Below are 25,489 nucleotides of genomic sequence, written 5' to 3' on the forward strand. Positions count from 1 at the left end.
ACATAACATCTAAATTTTCATTATTAAAGGCTTAAAACAATTTTAATGCATTTCTGTTTTGTTGGTTTTTGTTGGTTTTTTTTTGATTCAAGACTAAGTATTCCAGGTCACTTTTTCCACCAAAAATTTGATCAATAGGACCTTTGCACTTGAGAATTAAAAACACTGCAGATTTGTGTACTGGAAACAGAAGTAACAGACAGTTCAATGTAAGAGACTTTGGAGGAAAGGCAAAGATGGGCACAGTAAGAGATGTGACAGCATGACTTCCTCAGGAACAACAAAATAGATGCCAGAAAACAAATGCGAGAGCTAAGAGGGCAAACATAGCTTTGGAAGCTTGGCAACAGATAGCTGCGGTTTTGTTTTGTTGATAAAAAACAGTAAGGTTCCAGGAAATATAATTTGACTCCTTTGTTCCCTGCCCTTGCTTCATTTCACATTTACATTAACTCTCTACTTTTCCAGAGTTGTGAGAAAAAAGCATCACATATATGAATCAACAAAATAATTTAACATTAGTTTAATTTTTTTATTTGCTTTGTGTGTAATCTTATTGTCACATCTCTACGCTGCATAATAATCTCAAACGACACTTGCTCTAAGAAAAATGACACAATTATGCACGTTTATAAACCATTCCATTGTATAATGTTTAAAAGATGTTTTTTAATGAGCTTAACAGGAAGAAATTAAAAACAAGATAAAGCTCCTGAGAGGAAACTGCAGAGCAGTTAAGGAAATTATGCAATGCTAAATGGGCATTTAGGAAAAAGAGCGGAGAGCTGAAAGTCACACCAGAGACTGACAGAGGATCGAAGGTTTGGAATTGAAGACTCCCACCAGAGGAAAGGCAGAAACCTATTCTGTGAGCACTGGAGACATGATCACCAACTTAGCTTTGGGCATTTAAGTTAAATTAGAGCAAAATGAGATGCTGCAAGATGTCTTGGTTTCCTGTTCATGCCACTGAAGAAAGCAACAGGACAAAGGTTTTAGAGAAGCTGCCATTAATCCCCAGAGACTAGGGAGTCCATCTTGATTCATTTCTTTGAAATTGTCTCCAAGTTAACTGGCATCAATAAACACACACAATTGCAACGTGTAGGAACATAAAAAGCATATAGAATCAGGGGAGGTTAAGATAACCTTAGAGTCATTCATAAACATATTACATTGTACTAAGTACTCAGTCTCTTTGCAATGTGTCTTCCTTGAAATTGTAGGCTTACTAAAAACTCTGTAACAGTGGCTTAACTGAGTCTAAATATATTTGCACAGCTAGTTCTGTTTCTATATATCTCTCTATATACCTACCCAGGGGTATTTTGCAAGAGTGTTCTAGAGGATACCGTAACACAGAGGGACTTCGAATCCCATGATTCAAAAATGCTAAATCGTTTAATCTAAGGCAACTTTCCATGGGAATAACTGGAGAGCTCCAAGTGGATTTTTGTATAATTTCTATTTTTCTTAGAGAAGTATATATTTCATCATATTTGGAAATCGTACATTTCGTCAGTTATGTCACTCTAAACGTTTAGCTTAGCTGAGATCATCACGTCTGTTCTCACTTATATATCGTGTGTGCACATCAGATCAACATAGTTCACTGTCTCCTAGGTATTTAAAACCCCTATCTTTCTGAAGGACTCTTAATTTAAAACGTTCGAATCAAACTGAAATCCCTGTCTCTCTTCAAACAAGCTCTTCTGGTAGAAAACTAGAAAGTATCTTTTGCTCTCTTTCTCCCTCGAACCTTTTGTCGACCTAATTACTACATCCTACGGCTCAACTACTTAACTATATCTCAAATCTCTCCTCACCTCAGCTTCAGTTCAGACTCTCATCAACCTTTGCTCTTCCGATGCAAGCAATGTACTTCGTTGCTGCCAGAGTAATTAGACAAAATGAGGAACTGTGCCTGGTGCTCTCCTAAAAAATACTCCCTTACATAATATATGTAGCATTTTATTTTTGTATCCAACCCTTTTCATGATGCTGACTCTGCTATATTTCCATTCTCATCTCTCACAACACTTGCTTCAAGCCCTGGGATCCAGCCACACCAAATCACACACATTTCTCTGAATGTCACCTGTATTCATTCTTTCCTCCCTAACAAAAATGCTCTCCCCCTCAATGCCTGTTTTCCTGCCTGGAAAACACTTAAATATTTTTCTCTTTCCTGGTCCCCTTACATCTGAAGGATTGATCATTTTATGATTTAGGCTTTAATTGACAATTATAGTGTGAATGTTATTATATCATTCTCCAGTTATATGTGTGTATATAAGTTTACATGCATATGTGCATATATATGTGTATGTGTACATATATGTGCATATATACTTACATTTATGCAATCTATATACAAACTCCACCTATATACAAAAGCAAGCAAAAGAGTGAAGGAGACTATGTGTGAGGGAAACTACAATATAATAAAATAAAAGTGTATATATGTTTATTTGTGTGTGTGTATGTGTGTGTGAGAGAGACAGAGAGAGAGAGGTGTTGTGTTTTATAATCTTTCAAACGGCAAACCATTTATGTATGTATTCTGTTTCTTATTTCTCTATATAAAATTAATACTTTATTATTATTTCCTATCATATATCCTTCCATATAGTATGGCTTCAATCAGCATTTAATAAATCAAAGAATGCTTCGGTAACATTCTTTCTTTGTAATTCTTACAAATTCTAGGTACTAGGACCATGGGGAAAAATCCTACAAATATTTGAGGCTATTTTTGTGATCACGGTAAAAATCAGAGCTATATCTAACCTATGTCAATTGTAGAACAGTGCTTTTGAATATAAGAATGTTCATTTTCTTTAGTTTAAAAAAGGGAGAAAAGAGCCATTTTTAATTTCATTCCCTTCTTTCTCAGGCTAAAGCATCCTCCTTGGGACATATCTGACTGTTGCTCTACTTGAAATGTGCTTGATAATTTTAAAATATGCAGATCAGCCTGGGGCCTACATTACCTTGGAATCCCCAGTAGAGGCAAGGTTGACTCTATTTACAAAGCGAAAATCAGCACTTATTAAATCAAACCTCCCTTGTACCAGGCAGGGATAATGGTAGTCTCACAGCTCACTGAAAGTACGTGTCTTAAATCCCTGCGTACATCATATAGACATTTCCTTGAACGACCTTGTTTCATGTAAACTTGTTTATCTTTCTGCCAAGCAGCATAAGGATCCCAACAAAGCAGTCACTCATGTTTGGTCCTTGGGTAATGCAAAAGCACTAACAAATAAAGGTTTGATTTTCCTGGGTTTGTATGAAAATGCATGGACATTGTAAGAATTCAGTATGTCCTACCTGAAGTTGTTCCTGTAATCTATATACAAGTAGTGAATCACTGAATTAACTAAAGGCAAAATGTACCAGGGAAGATAAAGAGGGTCTTTGATGTACCAACTTCTTTCTTGGTGTAGTGGTTAGAAGCACAGATTTTTGAATCATTGAACCTGGATCCTCAACCTGGCCCTTATTTCTTTTCCAGCTGTAGAATCATAAACAAGTGATTTAAGTTTCATGTTTCAGTTTTTCTTGAACTAATAAAAAGGGGTAAATAAATATATTCTATTATAATTATACAGATATGAAGATTGAGTTAATTTTATATTTTACCATGTTTAGTGCATGCTGTAACACTGTGCCTGTTACTATTATTTTTATACTGTTGCTTTATTTTATTTAAATGTAGGCAAATCAGACAATCCATATTTATGTAATTTAATGAGCTAAATAAAGTCAGTAGCCAATAAAGGTCATGCAGTTAAAACAAACAGATAAACCTAGGTATGAAATCCCTTCTAGGCGCTGAGTGATTCTACAATTGCATAGTACGGCATCTGAATTAGCTATATTTGTGTATAATCTTTAAATATAATTTGATGGAAATATAAAGCATTGGCATCAAAATACTCAGGAAATTAGAGTCTCATTAAATTTATTTGTACACCCAAATGCCCATCATCTATAATTTATCTTAAAAAAAAAACTTTCCTATAAGTGAGAAATTCTGTGTTAATTTTCAGAACTGACAACCAAATCATGAAAAATGGATTTTTGTTACCATTCTCAATAAGTCATGGCTAAAAGGTATAGTAAGCAGCAATAACTTCACTCTTTTGAGTGCACTTGGGATAGATCTGTAATCTTGCATAATAAATATCATATCAAATTCTCAGAAATTTGATATTGATTACCTATATACATAATATTCTAAAACATCCGAAGAGGTCAAAGATAAATAAATACAAATAAGACCATCACTCAATCATATTATATTTTGTATGCAGTTTATAAATTTTCTCTCCTCATGAAATCCCAGCTCAGCTATTATGTAAATGTGTTTGTTACTGCTTCCTGACTTTCACTTGTCCACCTAACTGTCTGCAAACATGTTCGTGACTCAGTGCTAAGTAGATCGGGGGCATGGTTCTATGAGAGCTGGATTTCTCTGGAGGCCATACTCACTGTTAAGTAGGATGAGAAAAATAATCTCCTCTCTCTTCTCTGTGATACAATGTGTGGGAAAGCAGCTACATTTGAATAACAAGCTGTGGTCTTCTCAAACTATGTTCTAGAGTTGGCTCTTTTTGTGGGTTGGAATTTTTTGCCTGATCTCAGATGTTTAGTCTTTCTTTCTTCTTGAGTCCCAGTAACTGTTCCATCCAAGTACTAGAGCCAAGTCCTAGGCACCAGCCGGTTGACTGAAACCCTGTCCATCCACATAACTGCTTTCGTAAACTCTTTTCTTCTAGGCCTGGACCTTTCTTTCTGAGGTCTATTTTTCATTTTGTCTTTCTTTTTCTTTTCTTCCTTTTTGGGGATGGATTTGAGAGAGTCTTACCATACAACATTCTCTTCTGTCTTAAGGCAAAGATGTTGGGAGCTGCTATTCAGTGCTCATCTCTGGAGATCAGCTATTCCTTAATCACTGATTCTGGTCTAGATGAAAATTAGTATCATAGCATTTTTCCAGAGCCGCTTTTTTAAAAGGCCATTTGGGCACAAATCCCATTGTCCCGGGTGTTTTTGCCAAGCCCTACAATGATCAGGTTCCAGTAATTTAATCTCTTCATAGACCTTTTCTATGGAGCCTATTTTGTTTTTCTGATGTTAGGGAAAGAAGGAAGGATGTGAGGTAAAAGAGACTAAAATATTCAAGTGAAAATACCAGGTGGCTAGAATACAGGTGATGGAGTATAACCTTTGTCTCTGTTAGCACAATGAAACATAGTGAAATTCAAGGACCATTGAACATTTGACTGCTTGGAGAGCAGGAACATTTGCTCTGGAGTCCTCATCCATGGATGTTCATTTGTTCATATGAGGTACATCGCTGAGATTATAGGTACCTCCTGGCTTAAGGCACTTTTATTTCATCTTTTGTGGGCCATTAATGAATAGCAGCACAGGATCAGAGCAAGAAAAACAAGATTTGAAACATTGGTCATACTCCTTGAGAAGGAGGAAGGAAGGGGAGAAAATCCTTATGTATGGAGAACCTTTATATGTTACAGTTACTACTGAAAACATTTTATATATGACCTTATTTCTTAATTGTAGCACTCTAAGTATTGTATATGTAGAATCTGATGCCTAGAGGAGCTGAATTGTCTAATTTTATGCATTTTCTGCTTTTAAAATTATTCAGGCCTCCTTAGAGAAGTCTCCCCTAGTCATGCTTCCTAAAATAGGACCCCTGTCATTCTCTAGTCCTTTATTCTGCTTTCTCTTCTGCATGCACTTACCCCATGGCCAGACATCATATTATGTATTCATGTGATTATCACTTTATCTTCTACACCTTCCTCCAGTAGTCCATGTCCTTGGTTGGCCACTGAAGCCCTAATTCCTGTTTTGAGCCTGGACAAAGGAGGCTCTCAAAATTATCTACTGAACCACCCTTAATCCAGGATTTATTTATTTTTATTTATTTATTTTTTTGCGGTACGCGGGCCTCTCACTGCTGTGGCCTCTCCCGTTGTGGAGCACAGGCTCCGGACGCGCATGCCCAGCGGCCATGGCTCACGGGCCTAGTCGCTCCGCGGCACGTGGGATCTTCCCGGACCAGGGCACGAACCCGTGTCTCCTGCATCGGCAGGCGGATTCTCAACCACTGCGCCACCAGGGAAGCCCCAGGATTTATTTTTAACTATTACAATATATTCCTTTTCTATTTAATTTTCTTGTTCACCTCAGCTTCTTAAAGTGCAGGCATTATTTCTTCGATCGTCTTCCTGACTTTCTTTTATTCCTCAATTTACTACCCTCCAGCTTCTTTGAAATGATTTCTACTCAAACCAATTGGGAAAGATCATCCACAATTACCCCCATTACGCTATTCAGCACTCATTTTATCTGACTTCGAAGCAATTGTCACGTTTGCCCCTTTTGTCCTTTTCTATCCTTTGTTATTCTGGTTTTCTTGTATCAAGTTACAAAAATAGATACAAAATAGAAAAGCAAACATTAGAGGCATCACCAAAGATAAACCTCACCACCGCTTTGAAGCCGTCCTTTACCATTTTTATTTTTCCCTGCACAGAATCTGCCCTTTGCATATCCTACATGGGTAATTTTGCTAATTTCCAACTTCATGAACTCTCCTTCCTTTCCTGCCCTTATTGCATTTAGTAGTTTGAAGAAAGGATTTACATCAAAAGAGAAATTCTCCAGAAAATCTTTCACTGTAAAGGACGCACTCAATCCTCCTTCCCCATATTTGGAAAAGTGCTGCTCTTCTGTATGCCCATTAAATTCTGTCAGACATATCATTTCATATTGAAATATTCTCTCCCCTCCTGGACAGTAAGCCACTTGTAATCAGGAATCAAGATGTTAGGGAACTGTTGACAGAAACTGCCCGCCCTGGCCAGGCACAATAATAACGGCTTGCATTAGTTGTTTCACAACAGGAGATCTCAGTAAGGAACAAGGTGCTGCCACTGAAAACTAAATGGGAGAATTCAAGAGGGGCCAAAAGGAGGGAGGAGATGCCAGCCCATAATATGTCCCACCAACCTACCAGAAACCCTCTTGCTAAAACCCATCTTTGCTGAGATGCATGCACCACCAGGAAGTACCCTGAGTCAGAGCAAATATGGGCACAGGCAAGATGATTGACCAGAGGCAGCCGGGAAAGCTAACCCCATTACCATAAAACCTGAGACAGCGAGCCACATGGCAGAGCAGTTCTCCTGGGTTCCCTCACCCTGCTGCTCTCCACCCGGATGCCCCTTCCCAATAAAGTCTTTTGCTTTGTCGGTATGTGTGTCTCCTCGGACAATTCATTTCAGAGTGTTAGACAGGAGCCCATTCTCGGGCCCTGAAAAGGGTCCCCTTCTGGTAACAGAACTTATTAATCTTCATGGGCTTAATTGCAAGCACAGTGCTTATCAGTGGAAGGTAAGCAATAGACTTTTTTCTTCACTAATTGTTTTAAAAAATTAAAGTCACTTGAAATAATCCAGGATTCTGAAATAATTTCAACAGAGATATTGTTTTGGTAGTGAAAATACAATTTAATATCTGGAGCAAAAGAACCTAAAAGACGTTTGGAATTCAGTTTTCAGGTGCACCCCAGCCTTCTAATCCGTTGCCTCTCTTTTAGAATCATACTAAGGTGTACATGTCCTATTAATGTTCACATATCTATATGCCTCTAAAATCACAAGAGTATGATGGTAACTTAGATCAGGCACACAGTTATGCGTTTGTTAATTCCAACAATAATTGACTATTGCCAATGTTCTTGTGAGTGTAGGATTCCCTGATCTAATCTCCCACTAACCTCCTCATTGTTTGGTAAGATACAACCACACTGGTCTTCATTTCTTGATATTCAACTTCCATTCAACATCATTCAACTTCCAACTCAGGGTTTCCCATATTCTGTTCCCTCTGCTTGAAGGACTTTCTCATCTCTTTGTATGGTGAGTCTATTCCATCTTGCAGTGTTTGGATGAAGTATCACCTCTCGAGAAAGACCTTCCTTTATCCTCTCCCTTGGAACACTTGTGTTCCTCTTTTTAACCAGAACTGAGCCAATACCTTGTATGAATAAAATTGTTTTCTTATGTATCATCTGCCTCCCCTGCTTTAATGAAAGGTCATAGGAACGAAATAACAGGTTTTTTTAAAACAATATTCATATGTCTTTTTTCTAAAATAATGTTTGGTGCAAGAGTGTTCTCAATAAATATTTTTAGATAAAAAAATTTCTGATTTCACTTGAACAGTTCCTCAGATAATATCAAAATTTCTCATCCTCACCTCCGATGACATTTGGGGCCAGGTAATTCTTGGTCATGTGAATTGTAGGGACGTTTAGCAGCATCCTAGCTTACACCCAATAGATGCCAGTAGTACCCACCAGTTGAGAAAACTGTCTTAAGACCATGCTAAATGTCCTTTGGGGGACAAAACTTTCCCTGATTGAGAAGGATTGTTATAGACCCACACAATAAATAAGCTAAACAATGAAGGAGGACATGTGGGCTTTCATTTATCCTTGTCCTCTCCAAACGATGGAGATTTTTATCTTCCGCAGATGTACCGTATTGGGAAATGTGGAATTTGGATCAATCGGTATGAAAGTTTAAGTTTTGACTCTACTTTTATAGTATTGAAAAATAATAACAATACAGCAGTACTTGCACAAATCAATATTACTGAGCACATAAATACACTAGTGCCAGCCACTGAGTCAAGCATTTCATATACCTTAAATCAGAGGTCCCCAACCTTTTTGGCACCAGGGACCGGTTTCATGGAAGACAATTTTTCCACGGATGGGGTCAGGGGGATGATTGAGGCAGTCAGGCGAGCGATGGGGAACCACGGGAGCAGCAGATGAAGCTTTGCTCGCTCACCCGATGCTCACCTCTTGCTGTGCTGCCTGGTTCCTGACAGGCCGTGGACTGGTAGGGGGTCGGGGACCCCTGCTTTAAATTATTCAGTCTTACCACTCCATGGGGTAGGCACTGCTATCCAGTTTTACTGAAAGGCACTGAAATGGCACCTTTCTACTAAAAGGTCCGTTCAATGGAGCAAGGTGAAAAAGCTACTAAGTGAAGAAGACAGCATTGGGATTCAAGAGGACGACTCCACAGTCTGTCCTGAACTGTCCCATACGGCAGCCACAAGCCGAGCCACTAACCCTTATACAGCTATTGACTAGAAGCGTCATTAGTCTGCCTTGAGCCTTGATGTAACTGGAAAATACTTAATGAAAGAGGATATTTCAAAGAATTATGGAACAAGAGAATGTAAAACATCTGAATAAGTTTTATATTGATGATATGTTTAAAGGATAATATTGGGTTAGAATATATGATTAAAATAAATGTCTCTCCTGCTTATTTTATTTTTTTAATAGGGCTGATAGAAAATTTACAATTAATATTGTGGCACACATTTTTGTTTTGCATATTTCTATTAGGCAGTACTAGTTTGCCCTCTTTATTATTTCCACTCTGAACCTCCTTTGCTTCTTCCGTATACTGGGTATAATGATAATAACAATGAGTCTACACAGTTAGTTGTGAGTTTCAGTGATATGTACATATGAAGGTCTTCATAAACTGTGGAACTCCCTCCAAACCTTGGCTATTTAATGAAACGATATGAGAAATGAAAAACTAGTTTTCCGCATGTTAGGTGACTTAGACTATCAAGTAACATTTTATTTTATTTTTTATTTTTTTATTTTTTTGCGGTATGCGGGCCTCTCACTGCTGCGGCATCTCCCGTTGCGGAGCACAGGCTCCGGACGCGCAGGCCCGGCGGCCATGGCTCACGGGCTCAGCCGCTCCGCGGCACGTGGGATCTTCCCGGACCGGGGCACGAACCCGCGTCTCCTGCACCGGCAGGCGGACTCCCAACCACTGCGCCACCAGGGAAGCCCATCAAGTAACATTTTAATTGCCATGACTGAGTGTTCCCAACAGTAAGATATGGTTGCAAGTGTTCACAGGAGAAAAGATAATTGAGAAAATAAAGATCCATAAATTATGTTTCCATCTGTAATTAAACAATAATGAGACAGGATACAGGATGCTCTAAAACTTCTCGTAATATATTGTGTTGTACACCTGAAGTTGGTCATGGACTTCAAACCACCTCTGCCATCACTTGCAGTCGGCCTTAATGTCTATCATGTTCATTTTCTTATTTGTAGAATGGAGATCAGAATACTGACCTCAATGAGTTGTTTTGATAAAATAAAGTAGGTCGGTAAATAACCTGATACAGGGTGAAATAAAAACACCATTCAGAAAACATGTTATGCTATTACTGTTTCTTTTTTAAAATTATTATTAGTATTATTATTATGTAAGGCTTGTGTAATGTGCCTACCAGCTACCAACCACAAATTCTGACTTAACAAAAGAAAGTAATTAGTGAATGAATTAATAAAGGTGTTACAGTAGAAGAATGATAAAATGAATTTTTATCAGATATTTTCATCTTTCAAATGTCTAGTTTTCCCATTTAATTAGAATCTATTAATTTGCTTATCAAATGCATAATTTTTAAATGGAGTGTATTTTGGACATGTGTATATATGTTCCTGAGAATTTAAACTATAATAATCCTCTTAATGGTCATTTATTCCTCATAAAGTACTTTTTTCACAAATATTTTTGCTCATTGTGGATTATGCAACCACTTAACGGTTTGTTCTCCTATATTTGCATGTCCATTCTCCTGGTAACAGGCCCATGCTAAGAGGTGGTTAGAAATACATATAAAATGTGAAATTTAAATTGTAGTGCAGGGCTTCCCCGGTGGCACAGTGGTTGAGAGTCAGCCTGCAGATGCAGGGGACACAGGTTCGTGCCCCAGTCCGGGAAGATCCCACATGCCGCGGAGCGGCTGGGCCCGTGAGCCATGGCCGCTGAGCCTGCGCGTCCGGAGCCTGTGCTCCGCAATGGGAGAGGCCACAACAGGGAGAGGCCCGTGTAACGCAAAAAAAAAAAAAAAAAAAAAAAATTGTAGTGCAACGAGGCATGTCTTTAGACCTGTTCTAAAAGAACTATAAAGATTTATTATTGGTTCGCTTTACCCTGCCGATGCTAAAGGTAACCTGAAGTTGAAGCCTGATAATTTGAAAACAGCATAAGCAAACACCCTTCTCTGTGTTTTGGGCCAAACACCACAGTAGCACTCCTGAGGAGCATGTACCTTAAATATCTAACAAAATATCATAAAAATACATAAGCATATGATTAGTCCACTCAAGAATATTCTCTCTGAATTTTATAATCTTTCCACACATGTGATTTTAAACAATTCAACTAAAGTCATGCACTATTAATAATCAAAGTTAGATAAAAATAGTACAAGAAAAGAGGTGAAATGCTTTTAAAGAATCAAAGTGATACAGTGAATTCTTAGACTATAATTCTTTCTGCGTAATGGTCTTTAGTATAAAGATATAAATATCACCAAAAGCTATTGCTTTTTACACTTTAATACTTTCTCACGAAGTTAGTTAAGGCAAATAACAAACAAACTAAAACTGGGAGATCAATTTAGAAGTTAATGCACAGCAAATGTTAAAAGTTAAAAACACAGATCATACTAAAGCTTGTGTTTTATGCCACATTTCCTAACAACATGAGATTTCATCTTGAAGTAAAGGGTCTTTTGGATTAGCAGGAAATTGGCTGAGTCTTGGCGGTGTCCACTGAGACGCAACATCATCCTCTCTAGCTGCATGTCTACCAAATTTGTATAAGAAAGGAGAATAAATAAATGTAATTATATGGTCAGAAGCTAATGGTTCTTAACCTCTTCTTGACCTACTTTGAGAATTTGAAGGTTTCATTCTAAACCACAAAGTAAATCTACAAATAAATCAGAAATACAAAATTTTTTCGTATGATTGCTATTCCAAACACAGATATTACATGCAAGTCTGACACAGTGATATTAAATGGAAGTCTGATTAGTTTGTAAGTTTCCCCCTATGTGGTTCTTTCTGGCTAAGTTCTTACAATATGGCAAATTAGTTATTTTATTGAAAAATTTTACCCTCGGTTAGAATCTTCCTTATTAAATTCTAAGTAGAAATAAACACATTCATTGTAGAAGTATAATTTAGTATTTTTTTTGAATAAAACATTTCCTTTGCTGACAGAAATAGTTCTTAGATGATAGAGTATATATATGTATATATATATAGAGAGAGAGAGAAAGAGAGACAGTATATATGTAAGCTTGCGTGTGTGTATATATATATATATATATATATATTTGGAGAGGTTTTTGTGATCATAGATCCCTCTGTCTCTGAATGAACTATGTTTGAAATATTTAACTTTTATCTTTTGATAACAATGAATTCATCAGCATATACATCTTTTTTTTTCTTCATTTTTCTAGCACATTTTTGGTCTGTTTTAAATAAAATGATTGACAATGGCTTTTTCTCCTCTTTTCTTTTTTTTACTCTAAAGCTTTTGTCCTGCAGAAACACCATTAAAGACAGCTTACTCTGGGGGAAGCGCGGTGGATTGTCATTGACGTCTGTCAGCGTGATGTTGACCGTGGTGGTCCCCGATAAGCCTCCCATCTGGCCACCCATGTCTTTGGCCTGGATTACCACTTGATATTGCTCCCTGTTTTCTCTGTTCATGTTTGGTAAAGCAGTCCTGATGATACCTTGAAGAAAATGGAAAAAACTTTTATTATGCTCATTAAAATCTCAATTATGAGTTGATTAAGCTCACAAATTGTAAATCCAAAATAGTATGGATTTTTGAAAGATGAAAATGCTTTTGCTATTAATTTTTATTGTCTAGAAATTGTAAAAGTGATTCTATGTAAATATTTGCCGATTTGTGTTGTTTTTCTATTTCTTAAAGAATATCGTAGGTGCTGTCTAGTGCCCTAAACCCAGATGCAAAAATATAAAAGCAGGTATATTCCCATTAGCTCGCTCGATCATTCAACTCTGAGTTCTTTGACTGTGGCATCATCACTCTTCTGTGAGTATTAATGTTAGGATTTTGTTCTTATTTTCCCACCATTTTTTTTTTTTTTTTTTTTTACTTATAAAGATCATAAAGACTGCTAACTGAACAAACACTGATTCATGATTCCTGACCTGTTTCAGGTTCCACAGAGAAATATGGCTGCCCTTGAAGTATGCTGTAAATGACTCTGGCGCTGTTCCCATAGGAAGGGTCATCGGCATCTGTAGCTGTGACTTGCACCACAGAAGTACCTGAAGTATCCAAATTCAGCTTAGTTCTGCACAGTACCAGAAGGAGGAGCAAAAGCACTGGTTTTCATGGAAGACTTCAATTATTTTTGGCTTTAATAATGACCTCTTAAAGAAACATTCATATATAGATGAATATATATATATATATAGCATATTATAGGTAAACTCTGAATTCAACAACGTATTTTATTTAGCCAACAGGTGTATTTTCATGCATGCAATAGATAATGCTACAGTGTATCAGATTATAATAAATGCAGACACTTTACAAATGCTCGGGTTTGATACTTAAATTCATTTTCACATTATAGATTTGTTTTGTGTAAAGGGCATATCTAACCACAAAGGAGTAAGTATGCTCTTTTTTCTCTCTCTCCACTAATTAACTATAAAAATAATTAACATCTGTTCTAGAATACGATTTTATGAATAGATTAAATTCTAAATTTAGAAACAATCCAAGATGATCCCAAGTCCCAAGAACTATTAGAAGCTATTTAATAAAGTTCAAAATATATAAAAGGGCTTTATATTAAGGTGATTGCCAGAAGTCCTTGGGATTTAGTGAAGTAAATATTAAATAATAATCTCTGAACAATGCTTTTGAGAACTGCAGTTGGAAATTTTCTATTAAAATTGTTACAAGGAAAAAATGTTTCAGAATTGTTTCATCAGTTTATACTTCTCCCACATTTGAGAAATGATCTATTCTACTAAATCCAAATATGTTATCTCTAAAAATGTTATTGTTTTTTGATGTTTAATTTTCTGTGGTTCTTTATTTAGCAAAAACATGAAATCAATTCTAACTTTCTTTGCCTACAAATACACCTTCCATTTATTTACACTGAAAAAGGAATTCTATTTTCTTGAATGTTATACTTCCAGTTTTTTCACACCTTCTGTCTTACTGCTTCTGCAACCTAACTTTAAATTCTGTATCGGTTTGTGATTAGCTGTTGATTTTCAACTGGTTTATTTGAATAAGAGATTTATATCAGCAGAGTTTTATATATAATGGTTAAATTGAAAGGATGTTTTAAAATATTTAATATGAAGTAATAGAAAATCTAATTAATTCCAATGTTCATAACATCTAGATAATCCAGACAAACTCTTTTGGCAAATTATGACTAGAGAATACGTGTAGACTCTAGATTACATTTATGGTGTTCTAACTGTACTTATAATATATTTGGAGTCAGGACTTTACACAGCTGTTCTCCAAATCCATGTGACAAAATTTTGCATTTTCATAGTTTTCTACTGAAGGTCAATGGTATTTTCTTGGATTTTTGAAGGAAGTGTCTATTTATTGTATTGTAGAAACTTACAAACTCATAGGAAGTGAGAAATGCATTAATCCTTTTATTTTCCTGACTTGTTTCATAATTCAGAAAATTAAACATGTACTCTTAGCAGGGAATCAAATATGATTTCAAGTAATTGATCATAATATTTTAAGAATTTCTTGATAATTATTTTTTATACTTTTTGAATACCATCATAAACACTGTAAATGAACTTACCTACAACAGACATTTCGGGAACACTCGCAGTATAAATTTCCTCTGGGAACGTTGGCTCATTGTCATTGATATCATGGATTTTGATCACAAACTCAGACTCCGGTTCTACTGGCCTCAAAGTTCTTCTGTTAATAGCTTGTGCGCGTAGAGTATAAAAGGCCTTTTCTTCCCTATCAATTCTTCTTGTGGCATGAATGTCACCTGTTTTTTCATCAATAATGAAAAGAGTACCAGCTCCATCTCCAGATAAAATATATTTGAGGGATCCATCTCCTTTATCTTGGTCTGAATGAAGCTAGGGGGAATAAAAATGAGCATATCCATGATAATGTCTAAAGATACATAATGCAGAAAGAATTCAAAGAAGGTCTCCCAAGTCACATCTTTGAAAAATGGGGTCAGTTATCTTAGTTCTTGAAATGAGAGTTCAATAAGTATGATCACACTCACCTATATACTTTAAACAATAGGGCTAGCCTTTTACATATCAGTGTGATTTTTATTCTAAATGGAAAAAAGTAATAAAAATAAACCAAACACAGCTCCTTTCTTTGCTTTGCTTGGTGAATAACCATTTCCGTAAGCAAATAACTCCTGACAAAGACATAAGTCATTAGTCTTGATATGCTGGTGTAAACATTGCTTCTCTCATCTCTTTCTGTGAGTGGATAATTCTTTTACTCTCATATTATGCAAGAAATTTATTTCCTGTAAAGTTATTATTAATTATTGTATTTCTGTTGGGGAATTGGCAATATTTTAAGAACTGTAAGACAGGAAAAGTTGCATGAAACATGGTTTCTATGTTAGAAACCCTACCCATCATTCTCTGATTCACATGAATGACAACTGTCCCAGAAATATCTGTGGGGTTCAAGCCAGAGTACGAATAGATGTCTATATAACACCTGCCTATATATTTTAAAGTTATAAATCAAATTAATAAACTATAAAATAAAATATGCTCTATCTAGTCTCCTACCTTGTCAAATCTATCTTCTTAACAACTGCAAACAACAAGTTCTGTGTAGAAAAAATGCAATGTAGGGCAAGCCTTTTTCTTGCCTCCTTGCTTATGCCCACAACACTAATCTTCCACAATCTAGCCATCATGTCAAAGAGCTTGGCATGCATTCATGTGGAAATATCAGCCTAGTCCACATCCCATCCCAGTGCTAATGCTTGTCCAGGAGCCCATGTGTCATAGGCAAATTCCATCTACAATTGCCCTGTGGTATCTGCAGGGGATTGGTTCCAGGACCCCTGTGGATGCCAAAATCCGAGGATGCTTGAATCCCTTACATAAAATGGCATAGTGCAGTCAGCCCTCAGTATCCATGGGTTCAGCATCCATGGATTCAACCACCCATGGATTGTGCACTAAGTTTACCAGCTGCGTTGGTTGAATCTACAGACACTGAGCCCACAGATGTGGAGGGGTGATTGTATATCGTTTTTTAACAGATGCACACTAGGCCAGCCCTCAGGATTAAGGGTACATATAATAATGGGTAAATCTGGCCGTTGGTAGACTGACTTGGAGAAGAGACTCTCCAGGATCTGGAAGCAAGTTCAAGGATATTTGGGCAGGGAATAATGGGTCTCAAGTACTTCAAGGATCATCTGGAAATGGATGTGTGGGTTCCAGATGTGAATATCCCCTTGCCTGTCATGGAATTCATACCTTGAGGTAGAGACTTAGCCATAGGAGGAACAGAGCATGGCTTTGTAAAACACAAGGATTGTCAGTTTTTCTCTAATTGTACCACCACACTAATAATATTTTTTTTAATGCTAAGATCATGTTTCCTTATTTGCAGTAAGAGATTATGCTTTAAAATTTTTATTTTGCTTTTCATCTGATAAGAAATAGAAAAAGGATGTGTAGATTTTCCAAGTTTTGATAAAGCATATATTATAACTTAGATATCATCATGCACATGTTGTCTTTTTTAAATTTGAGGTATAGTTTTACAATATTGTGTTAGTTTCAGGTGTACAGCAAAATGATTTTGTTATATATTCTTTTTTAAAATTATTTTCCATTATATGCTATTACAAGATACTGAATATAGTTTCCTGTGCTACACAGTAAACCCTCACTGTTTATGTATTTTATATATAGTAATGTGTATCTGTTAACCCCATACTCCTAATTTATCCCTCTCCCTCCTTCCCCTTTGGTAATAAGTTTGTTTTCTATGTCTGTAAGTCTGTTTCTGTTTTGTAAATAAGTTCATTTGTAGCATGTTGTCTTTTTTAATATTCATATAGAATATAGTCATAAATTGGAATAGGCATTCTGACTTGTAGCCTAGAAAAATAAAAATTGGAGACAATATCCTTCCATTATGCAAAATATTATAGAGTTAGATATTTATCTAAGTAGGCTTGACTTTTGCTCTTCAGATTATTTAAATCAACAAAAAGTTTTATTTATTTACCTGTAGAAGTATTACACTGATTACATTCTCTTTAAAGTAGAATTTTGTTTCTTTATTTGAAAGTTTCTTTTTCTTTATAGGAGCTTATATCAATGAACTTGGTTGTGAAAACATTTTTATGTGGATATCAAAAATGTTTAAATTAAATAAATATTTAACCCCCTCCCCAATATATTTTATTACTGGTTAGGTAATACAATATATAGGTAATAAAATATATTATATACAACTGCTGGGTTTACAAAAGCAGTCTATATTTTTGTTAATGGTTTGTAATAATCATCATTTAGCCATTAAATTTGGATCAAACTCCATTTTTCTGATTTTTGGATAAATAACTCAGTATTACAGATATAATAGGACAAAAACGCCAAATGGATACGTACTTTGGAGAAAAAGATATAGAAGTCAGGTAAAAAATAACTTTTTACTGCATTTTTAGCTATTCATAAACAACAAAGTAAGGTTGAGAAACAAGAAATATCTGCTTTTAACTAAACAGCTCTCAGAAGTAACATATGACTGTGTTGTCCAGGGAACTACTCTCAAAAAGTCACAAGGCTGAAGCTTTTTAGTAACTGAAAATGGACATAGTTGCTGGGAAACTTTCCAATTATATAAATGTACAATAACGTGGCAATTTTCCAAATGACAGATATAAGCATTGCATATTTCTTATTCTGTCTGGGAATCAAAATAGTTCAAGAAAAGATTATTGATATTATCAATAATCTGATCATATAACTTTGTGATTTGTACTAGACAGTTATGATGCTTATTGTCTATTCATTCAACAATTTTAATTGAGAAATATTTATTTACTCTCATAAGAATCAGGTAGTTCTAAAAGTAAATGAACAATTCCATCCTAGTGCTATGGAAGATTCAAACACAGTGTGTAATGGAAATTCTCAGGATAGTCCCTAAACTAGCCTACAGGAATGAGTGAGGATTTCCTTAAGCATATATCACCTAAGTTACGTGATAAAGAATGAGTAGAGGTTAAAACCTGGGAATTCTTTTTGCATTTTACAAATTTTACACCTTATAAAGGACACTGGATGAATATAGATGGTAGATTCAGAGTGGAGAAGGAAACAAGACAAGATGGGAATCATTAAGACCAGTTCTGCTCTTCTAATCGGTTAGACATGCAAAAAAAAAAGTTGCTAGTATAGTGAGATTTTAATTTTTATAAAGCTCAGTTTTGGAATATGAATCACAGCAGGATTTTTACCTTCACTTATACTACAGAGAGTGAAAATTAAATCTTGTAATTGGACCACATAGGGTGGCAGTTTCCATTGTATTAGAAAATTGAACATGATAGTTGGGAATCAAAGAGATGAGGGCTGGAAACTGAACTGTTGGTTTCTTGAGTTGGAAATGAAAGGATTTCTACCTTCTCATAATTAAGAGAAACAGATTTGATCTATGAATTTATGTGTTGCTTTTAAGAAACCAGACATAATAATTTTTTCTTGAATTGTGAGAGCCTGCATAAAAGAAAAGAAAAAGCATTTTCTTTTCTTACAGAGGGAGACAATGGAACACTAACACTAGAATAAAAGGACAAAAATGGCCATATTTGGGGCCTTGACATTAGTCTATGTTTATTGAAATATTATTTAAATAAACATATTTGAGAATTGGACAAGTAAAGAGACTGCAATAGATATGTACTGTAGGGCCTTAACTATACTTACACCCCTACTTCCCTATCGATACTTTTGAGCTTTGAGCTTTTTTTCGGCTGGCAATAAGATACTGGAATGTCCCCCCTGGGCAGAAACCTTTCCGAGCAAACAAGTATGGCGGGTGATAAGAATGATTAAGCCAGAGTTTAAAGGTCGCCCTAGCCAACCATAACTCATGTGACTCAACCCCCCACCACAAAAACACGAAAATGTAAAGTAGGCATCCGACAGCCAACCAATCAAGGAACTAGAGCCAAGACCCCACTCCGGTAAATGTAAAGTAGGCATCCGAGAGCCAACCAATCAAGGAACTAGAGCCAAGTCCCCACTCCGGTCAGGAACAAACAAACCAATGAGAAAAAAAACCCTTGATATATCCACACTTTGCATAATGAAAAATGAAAGCTATAAAATGTATGTGATTCCGCTTGGGGGAGGGGTTCCTCTTCGGCCTCCTGCGTGAGGACCAAGGAACCCCGGTGCACCGGCTCCTAATAAACCTCTTGCGTGTTGCAGCGACTCTCGACTCTTGGCGGTTCTTGGGCGAGCTGGGATCCCTCGGAGACCGTTCAGGTCTAACAGTACTATGAGGCAGAGACATGCATTTCTAGATGTCCTAAGACTTGGGAAGTTGCTTTCTGCCCTAGATAAACCTGATGGGAGACAGAGTTAACTACTAAGGGGTATGATGATGATGTTGATTTTCCAAAAGTTACAGAAAGAGACCAATGGACAAAGTTCTTTAATTATAGTCTTCTGCTTAAGCTCCCTCTCTCTTTTTCAAGTTTCTCTTTATTAGTGTAATTATTTCTTCTTTTGCATACTCTTCCCTCCTTACCCTGGTATTGTCTCTTGCCTTCATTCCTTGTGTGTGTGATAAAATTTTATTTTACATTCCAACTCATTTACTAAGCAATGATTAGACAGGGGTTAGTCCTTATAACTGTAGTTTTCTCACTACTCTTCCTTTTTTCATTTGGATATTAGTTATCAATACTTGGATTTATTAAATATTTAATTAAATGAGATCAGTTGTTTGTGTTACTAAGAAGTGGGATTATGGATCAAGTGCTAAATAATTTAAAGCATCTACTCTGAAATAAATTTTATATTGATTTGACCTTGCGCTATTTTATTATGTGAGATATTAAGGTTTCTTTAAACATAGAAAAAAAATATCAGATTATTGTGGCTTTAGTTCCTCAGTAACCCCTGTTTTCCTGTGTGAAACATTTGGGCCACAAATCCTTGAGAAGAATTTTATGTTAATACTGACCTTTTCTTTCCTTGAGGAAAGCCTATTAAAAATTCACAACCTGCTGTGTTCCTTGTAAATTCACAAGCAGATAAAGGACATGGCAAGGTACATGACAATTAATGAAAACAGAACAACTGGTACTATGCTGCACATTTAAAAGTCATTTTCCTATTATTTAACTTTTTAAATGTGGATGTGGTTAGTCATAACTCATTTGCTTATATTGATTAGCTTAATAATTAAAACTAAACAATCCACTGAATTTAAATAAATATTTTAACAATGAGTTATTTAATGAAAGCCTAGTAATTTTAAATGTGGCAGGTTTTTATAACATTTCATGTAAAGCATTCATTTTAATATATTTGTCTATAATGAAGTTTGTAAGCTAAAAGGGGTCTTTTGGCTTATAAAGTCTAACGCCATCTTTACTTTTAAGAGGAAGAAACTGAGATCCAATCAATTTTTTATCACACAGGAGTTAAATTAAGATTACACTTGAGGATCAGTGCTTTGTTGGTGGAACTTTTACTTCTTAATATAAGTTCATTTTTTTTTTTTTTTTTTTTTTTTTTTTTGCGGTATGCGGGCCTCTCACTGTTGTGGCCTCTCCCATTGCGGAGCACAGGCTCCGGACGCGCAGGCCTAGCGGCCATGGCTCATGGGCTTAGTTGCTCCGCGGCATGTGGGATCTTCCCGGACCAGGGCCCGAACCCGTGTCTCCTGCATCGGCAGGCGGATTCTCAACCACTGCGCCACCAGGGAAGCCCAATATAAGTTCATTTTTATTTTTCAGTTTCTCACATTAAGTTTGGAAATACTATAAAAGCAATCAAAGTATTGATCTATGAAGTACAGGGAATTTAAGTAATTTGTTACCAAAAGGATAACTGATAAAAGATTTTATCTTATACTTTCCCCCTTGGCTGGAAGAAAAATGAACAAGTTTTAAAACGTAAAAAAAAGTATCTATCAATACTGCCAGTAAAAGTGTGATTACTACTTCAGAGGAATTTATGTTGCTGTGTGAGTTTCTTTCTCATTCAGAATACTGATACACTTTTAGATATTGGTCATCATTGGTATTTGGTTTGATCCCCAACACTGGGAAAAGACAGTAGAGAAAATTAGAATTATATTTGTAGAATTATATTAGGTTTGTATTTATAATGGTTAGACTAGTTCTTTGAAGGATACATTTTGATAAATGAATCCAAAGGACTATAAGATACACTATTTGAGTTTAACAATTTCTTGTTTGTGTGTGTTCATTAACTTCAGAATATCAGAAATTGTTGAATAGATTTTCTAATGTACAGTCATAATTTTATGCCTGCTGTTCTTTCAAACAGCCAATATGGTCTATATATATATATATATATATATATATATATATATATATATATATATATATATATTTTTTTTTTTTTTTTAATCCAGAATGTGGCTAATATGCTATGCTATTCTGGTACCATCATCATTAGTATTTTGCTCTAATTGCTCTAGTGAGTAACATAATATCAAATGGAAAGTAAGGCATTGAATCAAGTAACTTTAAGTTTGCATCCAATAAAAAAATACCAGTGAAGATGGTCTAGCACCAGAAAACAGCTGAAAGCATGTTAAAGCAAATAAACACAATCTGGTCAGAAATAAATAAGTAGTTACTTAGTTACTCATTTTGTTGAGACTAGGGGAAAAATGGGGAGGGGGCAAGTTTTGAATTGGAGAGTGTGACATTTACAGAGTAAGACAGAGCATTATTTTAATATTAATGATATAGAAAAATATACATCAATTTTTATGAATCCCAGTGAAACAATTTTCTCTTCAAAAATAGAAACGGAGGGCTTCCCTGGTGGCGCAGTGGTTGAGAATCCGCCTGCCGATGCAGGAGACACGGGTTCGTGCCCTGGTACGGGAAGATCCCACATGCCGCGGAGCGGCTGGGCCCGTGAGCCATGGCCGCTGAGCCTGTGTGTCCGGAGCCTGTGCTCCGCAACGGGAGGGGCCACAACAGTGAGAGGCCCGCATACCGCAAAAAAAAAAAAAAAGAAACGGAGAGGAGAAATAAAGCTTATCTATCAATCGAATGGATTGTAAAACCAACAACAGTAATTTTAAAATACCCCATATATATGACTTAGATTAATAAACAATTTTCCGAACAATTTCTTTCTGGGACCAGAAGCAAGTATAGAGGATTAAATGATTGATGGGCAATGTTGTCTGTTTAATTTAGTGTCTGGCAAAAAAATCAAGTGGTTTGTTTTCCACATTTGACAGAGTTCTCTGGAGTTCTCCCCCAGGAGTACAAATTCCAGGGGGCGTCTAGATTCAACAGCTAGAGATTCCTCTTCCTGTTTGTTCTTCTGAGAGTGCAGCTTACTGAAAATTGGCCTTGTGCTTCTGGGCCACCCTGATTGATAAGTCCAATCTTGGATCATCCTGCAGTTTGGGGGGTTTTCTTAGACTCCGTTAGGAATTACTCAAGACCCTGCAGCAGGTCAGACTTCTTAGCAGAGTGTGCTATAAAATTCTAAAGACATCTCCTGCTAGGACTGCTGCTAATTCACATCTTACAGTGTCTCAACTCATACATTTCTTTTCTGGTACTGTAAAGATACCAAGACTACATTGAAGGCATTTATTTAAGTTTTCCATAAACACAGTTTTGTAGGGCATTATCTGCTTCATGAACATAAATGGTATGCGTAATACACAGTAGACACATTCTTTCTAGTTATTGTATTAGTTTTCCTTTCCAAAGAGAGTTATTGGGGAAATATTTTAGAGAAGGTTCATATTCTTTTAGAAGCCTGACATCTTCCTTCTATAGTTTTGAAGATCACTAAACTATGAAGAGTATTCCCTTGCAGTGTGAAAATGACATTGAACATTTCACACCTTATTTTCCCCACAACTTGAAGTCTTCTTAAGCATCTTATATTTATAATATGGGAATATGTGTAAATACATGTCTAAAAATTGTTAAGTAAATGCAAAATATTTAAAATCAAGAGATTCATTTTTGATTAATAAGGTCTACAGAAATCACGGAAGAAAAAATAAAGGGTGATCATCTCTTTTTTATGGGCTTCACAGGCAGCTGAGAATCTTTCCTTCCTTCTTTTAATCAAGAAAGGTATAATGATAGGAGGTATGAAAGGAAGGAGAGGGCTAGGGATATGTATTCACTGAAGGAGTTTATTTAAATAAGCATTTTTTGAATCAGATTGAACTAAACTAAATTGAGGAAGGTAATGAGAATTCTGTGTGCCATTTTAGGACTTAGAAGTTTCGGAGATTTTGCTACAGAGGAAGCATTTGAAGCTGTTGGGTTTCTAAGTCTTATTCATAAAGATGCTTCTATCTTGAAAACTGTAGACTGACAAGTACATAATTGGATGCCCAAAGGAGAAGTACTAAGCAGCTTCCTGCTGTCTCTAGAGGTTATGGTCAAGACAGGGAAAATGAAAAGAGGTTTGGATCTTTATATATGTTGGATTTTTTTAAGACACTGACTGAAATGGGAATCTGAAAAAGGGCTATGAATGCCACCCCCCCCCAAATTGTGCGTGTGTGTAAAATACAAAAAGAATGTTAATATGCGGTATCAGGGAGTACAAATATAGCTGTAGACCACTAAAGTAAAATCTTCTATTCTAGGTAGATTATATATGTTTTTCCACATACTTACACACACACAAACAAAAGGAATTGAGAAATCAAGGTAGATGTTCTCCTTATGAAAGGGAATTGCTCATTTGGTGGAGAAACGTTCATATCTTCATCAAATGAGGAAACCTAGCCCCCAAGCTTATCTGACAATATCATGCCCCTACAACTTGTGTCCTTCCCCACTACCTTGATTTATCCACCCTGAAAATTCCTACTCATCGATAAAGATCCTATTTATATCTTATCTCCTATATGAGGCATTTTTATCAAACTCCTTTGTAAGGCTGAATTGACCTCTCTTTCCTTAGTGCCCCAATTATCATGTGCGTCTGTTTGTATGAATGTGTATAAAGGTATTATATATATGTATATACATATAAAATTTTATAACCACTTCAAATTTTGAATTATTATTTTCATAAGTCTTTATGGAATTACAAATATATTTTGAGGATGAGAACCAAGTTTTCTATTCTTATGGACTCCTAACATTTCACAGTACATAATAAGGAATTATTTACTTGTAAAAGGAAATGGACATCAGAGTCAAATACCACAGACATGAGGAATAAAGAGTTCATTTTGTGCTACTTCTTTGGAAAGAAGTGAACTTCTTCTGAATGGAGTGAAATGGAATTAGAAGTCCATAATGAAAGGTGGGGATCAGCGATTACTCTACATTGAAAGTATAAATGTACATAAATAAAATCTTATTCTTCATACTGAAAAAGATTGGGGCTATAAATTAGCTAGAAATTCCAGTTAACTATGAGATGGTATCAGTGGGATATGATATATACATGGATTCCCAGGAGGCATATTTACATTTTTCAGTGAAGAGCCAGGGATAGAAATGCAAATCCAAACATCTCTAAAACCATATGGTAAGTCATTGTTGATGTCTGTAATTTAATTAAGAGTAGGATTAGGTAGTTAGGTAATAATAGCAGGATGACATTCACACTGACAACATATAGAACGTCCAGCTGGACTACAAAAAAAGAAAAAAAATCACATTGCTAAGGCCAAATCGCTGTGTAAACAATAGGAACTGAATGGATTAAAACCTGGGAGGAGAGGATTGTTCAGAGGTGAACAGAGGACTTGCAGCTACTTTTTCCCCAGGGGAATTTGCCAGTTCCAAGCCTGGGTTTGGAGGTAAGAATCTGTGATTGTCTCAAGAGGAAAGTACTTCTGGAATAAAAGAAGTCAGAAAAGAGTTTAGAGTTCACATGGTAGCGGAGTGAAAATACTGGGGAAGTGAAGGTCCTCAAATGCATTGCCAGTCTTTCCATAAAACATTTGTTGAATTATGAGTCTGTAGATGGCTAAGGGCCAGGCTGAAAGCTTCTGAAAGCTAGAATGTAATTGTCACATTCCCAGAGACTGGTGGTTCTTAGGTTCAAAAACAAAAAGACTCATGAGGAGGTGAAATTTGAAATCCCTCCAGGGAATGTCAGACTGAACCTGAGGGTCTACAGGCACTTTGCACCTAGGCGTGTTCAACAATTCTCAGTGCCTCTATAGGCTAAAAATACAGACTCACAGACTTGGTCCCTTGAAGAATGGACACTTCCAGACAGAAAAGAAAGCAAGAAATGTGGTGTTCTTCATGCAAT

The 25,489-nt window shown here is 36.1% G+C and overlaps 1 protein-coding gene across 1 annotated transcript in view; it reads right to left on the minus strand.

Annotated features, from left to right (window-relative positions):
- LOC131755313 (cadherin-10) overlaps positions 1-25,489 on the minus strand; it is a 192,841-nt gene that overhangs the window by 42,879 nt on the left and 124,473 nt on the right. Inside the window, exons 3-5 of the mRNA XM_067030827.1 lie at positions 14,791-15,085; positions 13,142-13,261; positions 12,529-12,696 (exon numbers count right to left, since the gene is read on the minus strand). Coding sequence (XP_066886928.1) covers positions 12,529-12,696; positions 13,142-13,261; positions 14,791-15,085 — 583 coding nt within the window. The remainder of the gene's footprint in view (positions 1-12,528; positions 12,697-13,141; positions 13,262-14,790; positions 15,086-25,489) is intronic.

This window comes from Kogia breviceps, chromosome 4 (assembly GCF_026419965.1).
Source record: "Kogia breviceps isolate mKogBre1 chromosome 4, mKogBre1 haplotype 1, whole genome shotgun sequence".
NCBI classification, from domain to species: Eukaryota; Metazoa; Chordata; class Mammalia; order Artiodactyla; family Physeteridae; genus Kogia; species Kogia breviceps.